This window comes from Tachyglossus aculeatus, chromosome 9 (assembly GCF_015852505.1).
Source record: "Tachyglossus aculeatus isolate mTacAcu1 chromosome 9, mTacAcu1.pri, whole genome shotgun sequence".
Lineage (NCBI taxonomy): Eukaryota > Metazoa > Chordata > Mammalia > Monotremata > Tachyglossidae > Tachyglossus > Tachyglossus aculeatus.
Genome location: NC_052074.1, coordinates 4,943,420 through 4,959,470, shown reverse-complemented (window position 1 = coordinate 4,959,470; position 16,051 = coordinate 4,943,420). Strand labels below are relative to the sequence as shown.

The following is a 16,051-nucleotide window of genomic DNA, read 5'->3' as shown; positions in this document are numbered from 1 at the left end:
GTTACAGGGCTTACAAGAAACAGTGTGGCCTGGTGGAAAGAACAAGTCCTTAGGAGTATAAGACCTCGGACAAGTCACTTGAATTCTCTGTGCCTCAGTTACTCCGTGTGATTAAGACTGTGATCCCCATTGGGGACATGGACTGTGTCCAACCTGATAAGCTTTTATCTACCCCAGTGCTTAGAACAGTGCCTGGCACATAGTAAGTACTTAAATACCAGGGGGAACAAAGGGGACCTAGGTTCTAATCCTGGCTCTGCCATTTGTCTGCTGTGTGACCTTGGTAAAGTCACTTCACTTCTTCTGTGCCTCAGTTTTCTCTTCTAAAATGGGGATTAAATCCTCCTCCTTCCTACCTATACTGCGAACCCCGTGTGTGACAGGGACTGGGTCCAATCTGATAACTATATAGTTGACCCAGTGCTTAGAACAGTGCTTGGCACATAGTAAGTGCTTAAATATCATTATCATTACTATTACCAGATGGCATTGGCTGTTAGTGTTGAGGACCAACTGCTTTCTTGCTTCTTAACTTAGAAGTGCTTTCTTAACTAGAAGCACGACTGAGCACTTTCAGATGGGGATTACCTCAGGCAACGTGCTCAAGCAATTCCCAGTGACCTCTGCCACCAGACTCAGGTGAGTCGGTGCTGACTGGTTTTAAAAAGCCAAGTCAGAAGGCAAACCAATTGGCTCTCTGAAGGGGTCGGGGGCTGCCTAACCATTAACCTAGGGATGGGCCCCTGAAGGACCTTATTTATGAGTTGTTATGACCCTTTTGGGAAGCAAGTTGGTAGACAAAGGTGAGACCTTTGGGAACGGGTTAGAAGCAGCAATGAAAGCTTGGGGGTTGGAGGGACAGCTCCCAACCTGCCTCAAAGCTACTCCTTCCAGCCTCCAACCCCACTATCATCATCAATCGTATTGAACGCTTACTGTGTGCAGAGCACTATACTAAGCGCTTGGGAAGTACAAATTGGCAACATATAGAGACAGTCCCTACCCAACAGTGGGCTCACAGTCTAAAAGGGGGAGACAAAACCAAACATACTAACAAAATAAAATAAATAGAATAGATATGTACAAGCAAAATAAATAAATAAATAGAGTAATAAATATGTACAAACATGTATACATATATACAGGTGCTGTGGGGAAGGGAAGGAGGTAAGATGGGGGGGATGGAGAGGGGGAAGAGGGGGAGAGGAAGGAAGGGGCTCAGTCTGGGAAGGCCTCCTGGAGGAGGTGAGCTCTCAGTAGGGCCTTGAAGGGAGGAAGAGAGCGAGCTTGGCGGATGGGCAGAGGGAGGGCATTCCAGGCCCAGGGGATGACGTGGGCCGGGGGTCGATGGCGGGACGGGTGAGAACGAGGTACGATGAGAAGATTAGCGGCAGAGGAGCGGAGGGTGCGGGGTGGGCTGGAGAAGGACAGAAGGGAGGTGAGGTAGGAGGGGGAGAGGTGATGGACAGCCTTGAAGCCCAGGGTGAGGAGTTTCTGCCTGATGCGCAGATTGATTGGTAGCCACTGGAGATATTTGAGGAGGGGAGTAATATGCCCAGAGCGTTTCTTCACTAGCTCACGAAGGGGACGCGGGACTTACTTAGGCGGTTTCTCCACCGTGCGGTATGTGTTGAACGCCTGGAGCTGCTGCTGGACTCCCACCAGTGAGTTGGCAAATTTGCGATTGTTCAAGATAATGATGGTCTGTTCGATCCACTCCAGGAGGTCGGAGGCGAGTGATTCGTATTTTTCGATCATCTTCTCCGTTTCAATAGCATTGTCCAGAACCTGGAAGCAAGCGGCAGAAGCCAGATGGGCTAGGTTGGCTGGTTTCCCCACTGGCTATCCCAGCCCTCCCCGGGAAATGGAGGGGGGTTTTGGATTCTGGGGGCTCCTATTTTTCCACAAGCCTTTTAGAAAAAGTATTCTGGACAGGTATTTAAGCCTGGGTTCGTCACTTATGAGGGAAGATGGGACAAAAGAGGTTGACACTGGCTTCTCAGCCTGGTGGAGACACCTTCCCGGATGTAAATGCATCCCTCCCCGCTTCTGACACGCCGGTGGTCTCACCCTCTTTAACAAGTTCATCTCCGCTACCCGCCTCTCCTCCAGGACCCCCGGCTAACCCACAGTGATGCCATTTTGTGCCCTCACTCCCCTCCCTTTCTTCATTTTATAAGTCCATCTATTTGGGAAACCAAAGAATGGCGTTTTTCTCTGAGAAGAAAAACATCAGGGAGACTGGCAGGCGGCATTTGCGCTAGGAAATGGGTACTCATTTTGGCCAAGTGTTTATGAGCTCATAACGAGCGAACCTTTCCAATTCGCTTTCCTTCAACAGCCAGAGCCTTCATCTTGGAAAAGTAGTGGTAATATGTCACCACATAGGTGATGATGGACTTCTCGTCAGGATGGTCAACACTGATATCTGGAATAGAGAAACAGTCTTCCTTTAGCATGGGCTTTCAAACCATCCACCTTGGGGACTAATCCAACCCACCCGAGGTGACCAAGGAGTGAAGGAACACAGTGCATTGGCTTAGCCATTTCCAATTTTCTCATCTCTTCAATGACGCACATCTGGTGGCCGTGGGTCAAGGATGATGTTGAGGATGGAGGCTCAATTTTTTTTAGATTCAGCTTTCCTGACCAGATAGGTTTGAATCCAAGGGTGATTCCACCTATTTAACTACCATCAGACAGTGAGCAGGCTTAGTGTCCTCGGGGCAGATAGAGCTGACAAAAGCCATTTGTCAAATGTGCCGGAGGGTTGCCTCTTCAGCTCTGTCCAAACCTCGTGGTGTGACCTTAGGGATGCCACTTAATTTCTTATCCTCTGTTTGTTCTCGGTTACAGCGGCCTCAGAATAAAAGTGATTCTAAGTGCACAGTTATGTGACATGAAAGGTCATATAGCAGTGGGTAAAGAGAAGCAGCGTGGCTCAGTGGAAAGAGCACAGGCTTGGGAGCCAGAGGTCATGGGTTCTAATCCCAGCTCTGCAGTCACTTAACTTCTCTGAGCCTCAGTTACCTCATCTGTACAATGGGGACTGTGAGTCCCACATGGGACAAAATGATCACCTTATATCCCCCCAGTGCTTAGAACAGTGCTTTGCACATAGTAAGCGCTTAACAAATGCTATTATTATTATTATTATTATTATTATTATTATTATTATTATTAAAGGACTGAAGGCAGGAGGCCATTTCCTCCAGGACCTCTGGGTTAAGTGGTACACCAAACATCCCACTCAGAATTCTAGTAACAATCAAGCTGCATCGTTTTTTCACACACCAGGAGAGAGACAGTTGTATCTGTTTCCTGACGTGAACTGCTATACTGGAAAGGAGCAAGACTCTTGATGGGCAACTTCCTGTCATCTATTTGCATTGGGGAACGGAAGGGAAGGGATGGAGAGAAAAAATTTCCTGTTCCGATGTTCCAAGTCCTTACCCACCCCCTATACCCACACACACAAAAGTCACAACTTGCGTGTCCAAGATGTTGCAAGATCATTCATTCATTCAATCGCACTTATTGAGCGCTTTCTGTGTGCAGAGCACTGTACTAAGCGCTTGGTCAAAGTGTTAAGGCCTAGTGGAAAAAACATGGACCCGGAAGCCAGAGGACCTGGGTTCTAATCATGGCTCTGCCAGTTGCCAGCTATGTGATGTTGGGCAAGAAATTTCACTTCTCTGGGCCTCAGTTACCTCAACTGTAAAACAGGGATTAAGATTGTGAGCTCCATGTGGGACATGGATGTGTTCAATTTCATTAGCTTGTATCAATCCCAGTCCTTAGAATAGTGTTTGACACATATTAAGTTCTTAACAAATACTATCGAAAAGTCACTTCATTTCTCTGATCCTCAGTTTCCTCAACTATAAAATAAGGTTTCGATATCTGTTCTCCCTCCTACTTAGACTGTGAGCCCCATGTGGAACAGGGATTCTGTCTGACCTGATTAACTTGTATCTGCCCCAGCGCTTACAACACTGCTTGTTACATAGCAAGTGCTTAACAAGCACCATAAAAAGTTCATGAAAAAAACACTCTGACATTTTAAATTTGAGTCAATTCTTTTCTAGCCTAGGGCCACGTGGGCCTGAAGTTAGGGCTGTTAAAGTCAAGTTTGTTTGGCATGGTGGGGGCCACAGAGTTGTTCTGGTGAGCCTACGACAGAGCGGAGATCTAAGGTGGTCTTGGGCCCCCAAGGACAGTGCAGACAACAGCGCTGAGGGACAAAGAAAGACTTCATTTCTCTTCAGAAAGCCCACTCCTCAACGCCATGATGAGTAGCAAAGGAGGGTAGGATGGTCAGCTACGAGGTGCAGGGAGGGGTCTTGATAATTACGTCCAGGGACACTCACAACACCACAACACCAATTTGCACCCGAATTTGAGGCTCTCAATCAGACTTACCTTCTGGGTCCAAAAGCTTTGTAAGTCCAAGGTGCTGTTCAGCCAAATTAAAAGCATTCTGCAGATTGTAGTGTGCATTTGACTTCTTCAGCTTATCAAAATCAATCAGGTCAGGCCTGAGGAGAGAAGGAAACATTCAGCTCCCAGGACACATGTGAGAAGAACCCTTACGGTCCCTGGCTGTGGTCTTGCCTACAAATTCTCTTTTGGAAATCCTCGCCGGTTAAGCAGATCTCCTGAAAGCTAAAGGGATGTATTCCCCCAAGCTAAAACTGCTCCCGAGTTGTGGATGTGAAATTCCAGTTTGATCTGCAGAGCCACAGTCGACTACGTGGTGAGTAGTGAGTGAACTCTCAAAGGCTGGAATTTGAGATTGCCTTCATTTCCCCACAGCTCCCTCTACTCTAGGGTGGATCCCAGGGCTCGGCTGCAAATCTGGTAGACTTGGAACCAGAAATGGAACCACTCGGTCAAAAAGAATGAGCAACAGCAGGGAAGCAGCGTGGTCTAATGGACAGAGCCTGGGAATCGGAGGACTGGAGTTCTAATCCTGGCTCAGTCGTTTGCCTGCTGGGTGACCGTGGCAAAGTCACTTCACTTCTCTGTGCTTCAGTTTCCTCAACTGTAAAATGGAGATTTAATAACCTGGTCTCACTCCTACTTAAGACTATAAGCCCCATTTGTGGGACAGGGGCAATGTTTGACCTGATTATCCTGAATCTAAGTGGCTCCGTGGAAAGAGCATGGGCTCGGGAGTCAGAGGTCATGGGCTCTTAATCCCGGCTTTGCCACTTGTCACCTGTGTGACTTTGGGCATGTCACAACTCCTCTGAGCCTCAGTTACCTCATCTGTAAAATGGGGATTAAGACTGTGAGCCCCATGTAGACAACCTGATCACCTTGCATCCCCCCCAGTGCTTAGAACAGTGCTTTGCACATAGTAAGCGCTTAACAAATGCCATTATTATTATTATCTACCCCAGCACTTGGGGTAATGCATAACAATGAATGACACAAAGTAAGTGCTGAACAAATACCCTTAAAAAAGAAAAATAAAAAACGAGCACCCAAAACAAACGTCTACTGGGGAAAGAATTGTCAGGCGTTTTCAGAGGACCTACCGGTGTTTGTGTATTAGTGCGTTGAAAGCCATCCCGTCTCTCCAGCTCGTGGTGAAGTTGTGGATGTTAACATTGGGGTAACTGTGGAAGCAAAAACCAAGGGAATTGGTTCTTACTTTACTCATTAAGAAACGACCATTTAAAGAATCGGTGAATCAACAAGAATGCATTCTCTCCAAACAGAGTGACTGTTTCAGAGACTTCTGCTTCGAGACCAAGTCCAACCTTTCCCAAGTGTAATCACATATCTGACTGTTGTCAATTGGCACATACGTCTATCCTTTCTTCAAAACCCTCCAATGGCTGCCCATTTCGCTTCCTCCACATCAGGCAATGATTCCTCATGCTTGACTTTAGAGCTCTCCACCAGTCCTCTCCACCGCATCCCTAGCTTTACCCCCCTCGCTAATTGGTGCTTGCCACTTCCCTCTTTCCAAGCCCAACTCCTTGATGTGCCATGCTCTCTTCCTGCCTAATTCCGAATCCCGGCTAAAGTCACATCTAAGGCTTGGAATTCCCTTCCTTCTCACACCCACCACATGCCAACAACATCATCCGCCATGTCCTAACAGACCACCGCTCTCCCCACCTTCAAAACCTGATTAAAAGCACATCTCCTCCAAGAGGCCTTCCCTGACTTCAGCCCTCATTTCCTCTTCTCCTATTCTTATCTTTGTCACTCTTGCACTTGGATTGTGCCCTTTATTCACCCTTCCCACAGGACTTGATGATATCCGCAATGTATTTACTAATATTAATGTCCGTCTCCCCTCCTAGACTGTAAGCTCATTGTGGGCAAGGAACATTTCCATCAATTCTGTTATAATGTACTCTCCCAAAAGCTTAGTACAGTGCTCCGCACACAGTAAGTGCTGAATACAATGGATTGATTGATTCTTTCCTTCTCTAGCCAGTAACCTCAGACATAAATGTCTGTCTCCCCCTTTAAACTGCAAGCTCCTTATGCACCAGGATCACATATACCAACACTGATTATAAAGTACTTTCCCAAGTGCTTAGTTCAATGCTCTGCACACACTGCTCAATAAATACCATTCATTCATTCATTCAATCATATTTATTGAGCGCTTTCTGTGTGCAGAGCACTGTACTAAGCGCTTGGGAAGTACAAGTTGGCAAAATACCACTGATTACTTAAGCCTATCCTTATATACAAATGTACATATGTAATATGTATATGTATTTGATTTTTCTGGGTTCATCTCCTGCATTCGAGAGTGTAAGCTCCTTATACTAGGGAATGTATCTTATGCAACTGTTTTGGCCTTCAAGCACTTAACATAGCACACTGCATCAGCAGGGGCTTAATTACTACTATTACTACCACTACTACTACTATGCTTGGTAACACAGACAGTGGTCAGAGTTCTGTGATTCAAAAATCCTCCCTTCCTTGACACAATAAATCCAATCACCCTTCAGTGAATAGTGAATTGCTTCTTTTGAAAGCAGAGTGACTTCCATTGTCTCCCAACCCTGCCAAGGAGAATGCTAGGAAACTGAGATCACCACAACCAAAATACTCACACTGCTTCAGGGCACCAAAAGGGCCAAGTCCTGCTTGTCAGAATTGGCACTCTGCATTCTTTTTCCATGGAGCCACAGAAGAGCCAAGCAGATTCAGGAGTGGCTAAAAGCAGTGCCAGGACAGGCTGCTACCCCTGTGATGGCATCCCACATGGCCCCTTGGCAGCCATCTTTCCTTTTTTCAGTCCAAGATGTCAGTTTGGACCAAATTAATAAGGATTGATAGCTCACCACTCTGAGGTCATTTAAAATATATTTGAAAAGACCTCCTTCCAAAAGAGGTGTAACTATCAGTGTCCCCCTAACAATCTCTGTAGATGAGACCTAGAATACACGGTCTGCCCCAGAGGGGCAGAATGCCATCCATGTGAGGTAGAATGCCACCCGGGTGGAGTGCACAGACCTCTAGACTCTAAGCTCGTTGTGGGCAGGAAATGTATCTGTTTATTGTTATATTGTACTCTTCCAAGCGCTTAGTACAGTGCTCTGCATATAGTAAACGCTCAATAAATACGACTGACTGACTGAGTGCGGGACTCCTGGCTCTGGACCTGAGGCTCTCTGTGGAATGTGCCCCCAAGCAGGGCTAAGTCTTAGCCAGGTGGCAGGGCTTGCCCACGTGAACCCTTCAAGAGGCCTAGGTCCCATCACATTTTGCCCCTGATGTCACGTGTGGGAGACAGAAAGCCCCGTGAAAACTAAAATGTCAGTCACCTCTTGAGGGCATCTTCCATGAATAGAAAGGGTTTGATCCCTGAGAAGGGTTTCCAGATCCCTGCACTCTGGAGGTGACTCATTAATGGGGGAAATCGTTTAGAGAATGCTGACAGACCCAGGAAATAAACTAGCACCCTTCCCTAAGAAAAGCAGTCTGGGCGATGGACACGTCAACAAAACTACGTCTGGATGGGATCCAGTCGAGGAGATGTTTGTCGGTTTGTTGTGAACCATCTTTGTCAGTGGCATCTCAAGGCCGCCCAGAGGCATTTCTTGATCTTCTTTACGTTCACACTCACCCTGCCGTCTTCATCTGGCACCACAGCAGCAGTGCGTCCTTGGCCGATTTCTTCTCCTTATTATCTTCTGTTTCCACGCTGATATCTTGGATCTAAAAGTCAGACATCAACAGTGTCATTCGGACAATGACTAAATCAGTAAGGGGATTGGGGGAGTGAGGGGTGCATGTGTGTGTGTGTGCGTGTGTGTGTGTGTGTGTGTGTGTGTAAACTGTAAGCTCCCTGAAGGCAGGAATCAGTCTTCTGAGTCTAAGGTGCCCTTTCTAGTGCTCTACACACTGTAGGCACTCATACTCAACACTCTTCTAGACTGTAAGCTTGTTGTGGGCAGGGAAAGTGTCTGTTTTACCGTTGAATCGTACTCTCCCAAATTCTTAGTACAGTGCTTTGCACACAGCAAGTGCATTACTGAATGAATGAATGAATGAATATACACTGTTGACTGGCTGAGAATAGGAAATCTGAGGAAGAGATGTTCATTGAACGCACATCCTCTCTGTCTCTTGGGTCCCAAGCCAAGCTGCTACTCCCCTCCCCGACCATCCAACCCTCCCCTCCAACATCCACCACTTGGGCCTCTTCGGGGAGAAGGTGAAAGGGAACACAGGGTGAGAGTTGAGTTCTTTGCATTTCAAACTCTGGAAAGGGAAAAGCGAGGTCCACAGAAAAATCCCATTTTATTTCTTCCCAAGGGGTGGAGTCCCCCCAAATCAGTTTTATGGTGCTGCAGGGCCAATCCAAGAGCTCTCTCTCTCTCTCCCCCTCGCTTGCTCCCTCTCGCTTTCAGGCCTGGGAGTCAGAAGGTCATGGGTTCTAATTCCGGCTCTGCCGCATGTCTGCTGTGTGACCTTGGGCGTCAATCTCCCAAACAAGGACACCTGTTTCTAGGTGTCATGTCAGTCAATCAGTAGTACTTACTGAGCACTTACTTTGTGTGTGCCTGTGTTGCGTATGTGTGCAATCAATGGTATTTATTGAGCACTTATGTGCAAAGCTTGGGAGAGTACAATACAAAAGAGTAGGTACAGACAATCTATGCCCACAACGAACGAGCCTTTTAACAAACAAGCCTAAAACAAGCCTTTTAGACTGTGAGCCCACTGTTGGGTAGGGACTGTCTCTATATGCTGCCAATTTGTACTTCCCAAGCGCTTAGTACAGTGCTCTGCACATAGTAAGCGCTCAATAAATACGATTGATGATTGATGAAGGAACGTACAGTCCAGAGAGGGTCTAGAGTCTGATCTGATCACCTTAAACCTACCCCAGAATTTTGCACAGAGTAAGCGCTTACTTCAAGATTTGAATCCAGCTGTTTGGTGAGAGAAAACACACACAAACTGAGACTAAAATCCCGATCAGGACACAAAGTAGGATTCACCTCATTCTTTATTCCATCTCCATCTAAATGTTCTGGTCCTACCAGCTCTTTTTCCAGGGGAGACGGATCACAACTTGGCCAGGGAGAGATGGAAAGGATATCATCATCATCATCATCAATCGTATTTATTGAGCGCTTACTGTGTGCACAGCACTGTACTAAGCGCTTGGGAAGTACAAGTTGGCAACATATGGAGACAGTCCCTACCCAACAGTGGGCTCACAGTCTAAAATGGAAGTTACCATATAAATCACTGCTGCCATAATTTACTTTAGAAAGGAAATGGATCCTACGGGAAGATTTCTCCTGTATTTCATATTATGCCGAGGATGCGGGCATATACAGATGCCCACTACCCAATCTATACCCAAGAACCATTTGATTCAGTGCCTGAAAATGGGATGTCAATTGGATTAAGTGGAGTTTTCCGGTATGGTATGGGTATGCTCTAGCTGTAGTTAAGGTTTCCCAGGTCAACATAACTTCTGACTAAAGTGTCTGTAGCATCCTGCCGCTTCACCCCACTTCTACGCCTGAGGAGAAATTCGAGGTACGTTTCTGTCGATGCTGGGTTTTTTGATAGGCCTCAAAAATAAGAGCCAGGCTCGCTTAGGTGAAACCCAATAAACTGAGGGAAGGCCACTGATCCTCTGCCTTTGCACGCCATGACTCAGTCACCCTGCGGTCTCTGGATGCCAATTAGCCACTGAAATTGGCCCTCTGATGGGCAGAGCGAGAGAGTCACCCCCACTACACTCTCGCACCCCCGGGCTGGTGTCTCCCACACACCTGGAAACGCAGGATGATGGTCCAGATGAGGCCCAGCGTCAGCCGGTGGTTTCCATCGACGATATCGTGCGAGCCCATGTTTTCCAAGTGCACTCGCTGCTCCTTCAGGAACTGGAGGGCTTTGTCCACGTTCTCCAGGCAGTGGATACGCATTCTTCCTTTGGTCGGTTTGGGCTACGGGGGCACGAGAGCACACAGAGAAGTCGGTTACCCAAAAGGCAGAGAAAAGGTCCGCGCAAAACACCTCAATGAAGCAAAACCTCCCTCTGACCTTCACAGACAGACCCAAACTGTCCTGCTTCCTACATCGTGCCAGCTGTCGAAGGCCTTTTGAAAGTGAGGTTTAGTGTTGGCTACCTCGCCCCTCTCTTGGAAACCAAGGCTTTGACCCACTGTCCTGGAATTTAGGAGTAAGCCCTCTTCAAATCTGCAATTTTCCTCATCGCCCACATAGGTTTCAATTCAGAAGATGCTGACCTTCATTAAGGGTGTGTTTTTTTTTTAATGGTATTCATTAAGTTGTTATTATGTGCCAGGCACTGTTCTAAGCGCTGGGGTAGATACATGGTAATCCTGTTGGACACAGTCCCTAGCTCACTTGGGGCTCACAGTCTTAATTCCCACTGTACAGATGAGGTAACTGAAGGGAGGCAGCGCCAATCCAGAGAGGTTGCTTGGCACGGCAAAATTAATTGGAAAAAAAAAAAAAGGGAGAGAGTTGATTAGTTATGCCAATTATTAAGAAGTGGCATGGCCTAGTGGAAAGAGTACAGGACTGGGAGTCAAAGGACCTGAGTTTTAATTCCAGCTCTGCCTTTTGTCAGCTGTGTGTCCTTGGGCAAGTCACTTTACCTGCCTGTGTCTCAGTTTCCTCATCTGCAAAATGGGGGTTAAGATTGTGAGTCCCATGGGGGACAGGGACTGTGTCCAATCTGACTGACTTGTATCTACCCTAGCACTTAGTACAGTGCCTGGCACATAGTAAGTGCTTAACCAATACAGGAAAAAAAAAATCACCAGGTTAAATATAAGATCAGATAGGCCACAGGCCCCATCCCATATACTGTGAAGTTTTCCCCCAAATAATAAAACCAATGCAAATACTAATACTGTATTTGTTAAGTGCTTACTATGTGCCAAGCATTGTACTAAGTGTTAAGGAAGGTACAAGGTAATCAGCCACATGAGGATCACAGTTTTGATCCTCATTTTACAGATGAGGTAACTGAGGCACCGAGAAGTTAGGTGACTTGTCCAAGGTCACCCTGCAGATAATGTGGCAGAACCGAGATTAGAGCCCAGTTCCTCAGAGGCCCGGCTAATAATAATAATAATAATAATAATAATAATAATAGCATTTATTAAGCGCTTACTATGTGCAAAGCACTGTTCTAAATGCTGGGGAGGTTACAAGGTGATGAGGTTGTCCCACAGGGGGCTCACAGTCTTAATCCCCATTTTACAGATGAGGGAACTGAGGCCCAGAGAAGTGAATAAATACGATTGAATGAATGAATGACTATACATATATACACTTCCCAAGAGCTTAGTACAGTGCTCTGCACACAGTAAGTGCTGAATAAATACGATTGAATGAATTAATGAATGAATAAATATGACTTGTACATATCTATTCTATTTATTTTATTTTGTTAATATGTTTTGTTTTGTTCTCTGTCTCCCCCTTCTAGACTGTGAGCCCACTGTTGGGTAGGGACTGTCTCTAAATGTTGCCAACTTGTACTTCCCAAGCGCTTAGTACAGTGCTCTGCACACAGTAAGCGCTCAATAAATACGATTGATTGATTGATTGATTGATTGAAGTGACTTGCCCAAAGTCACACAGCTGACAAGTGGGAGAGCCGAGATTTGAACCCATGACCTCTGCCTCCAAATGGAATGTCCGGTTCCCCCCCTCACCCTATAATTCAAGAGGAGACCTGGGGGATAAAAATTCTAAATCACAGTGAAGTCAGTGAACGCCTTCAGGGAGTGGATAAAACACCCCATGGAGGAAAACAACAGTCACGCCCTAAGGGACCTAACAACTAACAGGAAACCAAACCCACAGATTCTTGCCCACAGCAAGAGATAACACAACCTTCACCCTCCTCAGTACAGGCGGAGGGGAGAGGGAGGGGTCCTCTAAAACACTGGAAATGAAATGCCTGGTGGGCTGGGATGGGCCTTCCTAATTTGTTTCCACTCTAAGGAAAGCACAGGTCTTGGGATGTGTTCTAAACCCAGGGAACTCAATCTGACACGCAGTCAGATTGCTCTGCACACCATAAGCGCTCAATAAATATGACTGAATCAATAAATGACACCACAGGCCTTGGAGGCACCAAAGAGAAGCGGTGTGGCTTAGTGGATAGAGCACAGACTTGGAAGTCAGAAGGACCTGGGTTCTAATCACAGCTCCGCCACCTGCCTGCTGTGTCACTTCACTTCTCTGGGCCTTAGTTACCTCATCCGTAAAATGGGGATTAAGACTGTTCACCCCCCTGTGGGACATGGACTGTGCCCAACTTGATTATCCTTATTTATTTTACTTGTATATATCTATTCTATTTATTTTATTTTGTTAGTATGTTTGGTTTTGTTCTCTGTCTCCCCCTTTTAGACTGTGAGCCCACTGTTGGGTAGGGACTGTCTCTATATGTTGCCAACTTGTACTTCCCAAGCGCTTAGTACAGTGCTCAGCACACAGTAAGCGCTCAATAAATACGATTGATGATGATGATGATGATGTAACTATCCCAGCGTTTAGTAATGTGCCTGGCATATAGTAAGTGCACAGCAAATAACATAGGAAAACAAAAAAACAACAACAAAAAAACCCAAAGGCCCTGCCTTTACCATCCTTAAATACATCATCAAATACCATCATTATTATTATTATTTGATGGTTCTATTGGTTCATTTCTCACTTTGTGTCTGTTGCTTGCTTTCCCTCCCCATATATCTCCCCCTTGAGATCAGTGGGGGTGGGAGGGTGGACTCAAAGGAACACTAATCGCTATCTAATAATAATAATAATTATGGTATTTGTTAAGCACTTACTATGTGTCAAGCACTGTTCTAAGCACTAGGGTAAATACAAGGTAGTCAGGTTGTCCCGCGTGGGGCTCACAGTCTTAATCCCCATTTTACAGATGAGGTAACTGAGGCCCAGAGAAGTTAAGTGACCTGTCCAAGGTCACAGAGCAGACAAGTGGCGGGGCCTCAGATTCCCAGAGAGAGATGTCTCCCCCCTGTTGCTCCCTTGGATAAAGAAGGCTCATCCTTCTTCCCTAGCATTCCACTGTTTTTTTTTCCTTTTTACAGTACTTGTTTAGCTTTATGCATCAAAAACTGTTTTAAGCGCTGGGGGTAGTTACAAGTCAAGTCAAGCACAATCCCTGTCCCGCATGGGGCTCACAGTCTAAGTAGGAGGGAGAAGAGGTATTTCATCCCCATTCTACATTTGAGGGAACTGAAACAGACAAGTGACTTGTCGAAGGTCACACAGTAAGCAACTAGCAGAGTAGGGATTAGAACCCAGGTCCGCTGACTCTTAGGCCCGTGCTCTTTCCATGAGGCCATGCATTTGCTCCCACCACTCTTCCTCTAGGCTCAACCAACAGTATTTACTGAGCACTTCCTGTGTGCAGAGTACTGTCCTAAGCATTTCAGAACTCTAGGATTTCGCTCTTTCAATCAATCAATCGTATTTATTGAGCGCTTACTGTGTGCAGAGCACTGTACTAAGCGCCTGGGAAGTACAAGTTGGCAACATATAGAGACAGTCCCTACCCAACAGTGGGCTCTTTGCCCAGTTGGTACCTTGCTATGCCACTCTCTCACTCCTTGATGTCCTTCTGGGATCAGGCAGGATGGGGGTTTATGGGAGGGGTTGGAGATGGGGCAATTTGGTCCAGAACTGGGAGTAGACAGAAACCACCGACAGTATTTTCTCCTGGGACAATTTTTTAAAATAGTATATTACAGTAATATGGGTCAGGCACTGTACTAAGTGCTGGGGTATATACGAGATCATCAGGTTGGATGGCATCCATGTCCCGCATGGGGATCAGGGCTTTAATTCTCACTGGCTCAATGGAAAGAGCACGGGCTTGGGAATCAGAGGTCATGGGATCAAATTCCGGCTCTGCCAATTGTCAGCTGTGTGACTTTGGGCAAGTCGCAGCTTCTCTGTGCCTCAGTTACCTCATCTGTAAAATGGGGGTGAAGACTGTAAGCCCCATGTGGGACAACCTGATCACTTTGTATCTTCCCCAGCACTTAGAACATTGCTTTACACACAGTAAGCACTTAACAAATGCCATTATTATTATTATCATTATTGTTTTACAGATGAAGTAACTGAGGCACAAAGAAGTCAAGTGACTTGCCCAAGGTCACAGCAGACATGTGGCAGAGCCATGATCAGAACCTAGTCCTCTGACTCGACTCTGACTTTTAGACTGTGAGCCCACTGTTGGGTAGGGACTGTCTCTATATGTTGCCAACTTGTACTTCCCAAAGCGCTTAGTACAGTGCTCTGCACACAGGAAGCGCTCAATAAATACGATTGATTGACACCTAAACCTGTGCTTTTTCCATGAGGCCATGCTGCTTCTCAGTCTGGCCTGAGGGATTTCTTTCAGCTTCTGGAAGAATTGCCCAATCTGCCCAATTAAAAGGAGAAATTTCACCATCCCTCCCCTCCCTGAGGACAAACTGAGTAAACTGAACATTCCAACAGGGATTCCCGATAAATTGTCCTTTCCTAGCCAGGGGGAGATAAGCCTAGCCATTCAACACATCTGCTTTATCCAGATGGTTCAAACCCAGAGCCTTTGAAATGAAGTGGGACAGCCCTGGGGTGAGGGGAAGGAAGCACCTGGGCTCTTCACAGAGCCCTAGACACATTCATTCCACCAATAATAATAATAATAATGGTATTTCTTAAGTGTTTACTATATGCAAAGCACTGTTCTAAGCACTGGGGAGGATACAAGGTGATCAGGTTGTCCCATGGGGGGGCTCACAGTCTTCACCCCCATTTTATATTACGTGCCTACTGTCTCAAGAACACTGTACTAATAATAATAATCAAGTTGTCCCACGTAAGGCTCTCAGTCTTCATCCCCATTTTGCAGATGAGGTAACAAGCTCAGAGAAGTTAAGTGACTTGCCCAAGGTCACACAGCTGACAAGTGGCAGAGCTGGGATGAGAACCCATGACCTCTAACTCCCAAGGCTGGGCTCTTTCCACTGAGCCACGCTGCTTCTCAATAATGATGGCATTTGTTAAGCACTTACTATGTGCGAAGCACTGTTCTAAATGCTGGGGGGGATACAAGGTGATCAGGTTGTCCCACATGGGGCTCACAGTCTTAGTCCTCATCTTACAGAAGAAGTAACTGAGGCTCAGAGACGTTAAGTGACTTGCCCAAGGTCACAGGGCTGACAAGTGGCGGAGCCGGAATTAGAACCCACGACCTTTGACTCCCAAGCCCGGGCTCTTTCCACTAAGCCAAGCTGCTTCTGTAATTTGTTAATATTGTTCTGTATTTTTATGACATTTATTAAGCACTTACTATGTGCAAAGCACTGTTTTAAGCACTGGGGGGGAATACAGGGTGATCAGGTTGTCCCACACGGGGCTCACAGTCTTAATCCCCATTTTACAGATGAGGTAACTGATGCTCAGAGAAGCTAAGTGACTTGCCCAAGGTCACACAGCAGACATGTGGTGGAGCCGGCATTCGAACCCATGACCTCTGACT

General features: G+C 46.4%; 1 protein-coding gene across 3 annotated transcripts in view; it reads right to left on the bottom strand.

Annotated features, from left to right (window-relative positions):
* SPTBN1 (spectrin beta, non-erythrocytic 1) overlaps positions 1-16,051 on the bottom strand; it is a 219,942-nt gene that overhangs the window by 48,650 nt on the left and 155,241 nt on the right. For all 3 annotated transcript variants that reach the window (XM_038751786.1, XM_038751787.1, XM_038751788.1), the window contains 6 exons: positions 10,278-10,451; positions 8,108-8,199; positions 5,544-5,624; positions 4,423-4,538; positions 2,316-2,428; positions 1,601-1,788 (listed from right to left, as the gene is read on the bottom strand). In XM_038751786.1, the coding sequence (XP_038607714.1) occupies positions 1,601-1,788; positions 2,316-2,428; positions 4,423-4,538; positions 5,544-5,624; positions 8,108-8,199; positions 10,278-10,451 (764 nt within the window). The remainder of the gene's footprint in view (positions 1-1,600; positions 1,789-2,315; positions 2,429-4,422; positions 4,539-5,543; positions 5,625-8,107; positions 8,200-10,277; positions 10,452-16,051) is intronic.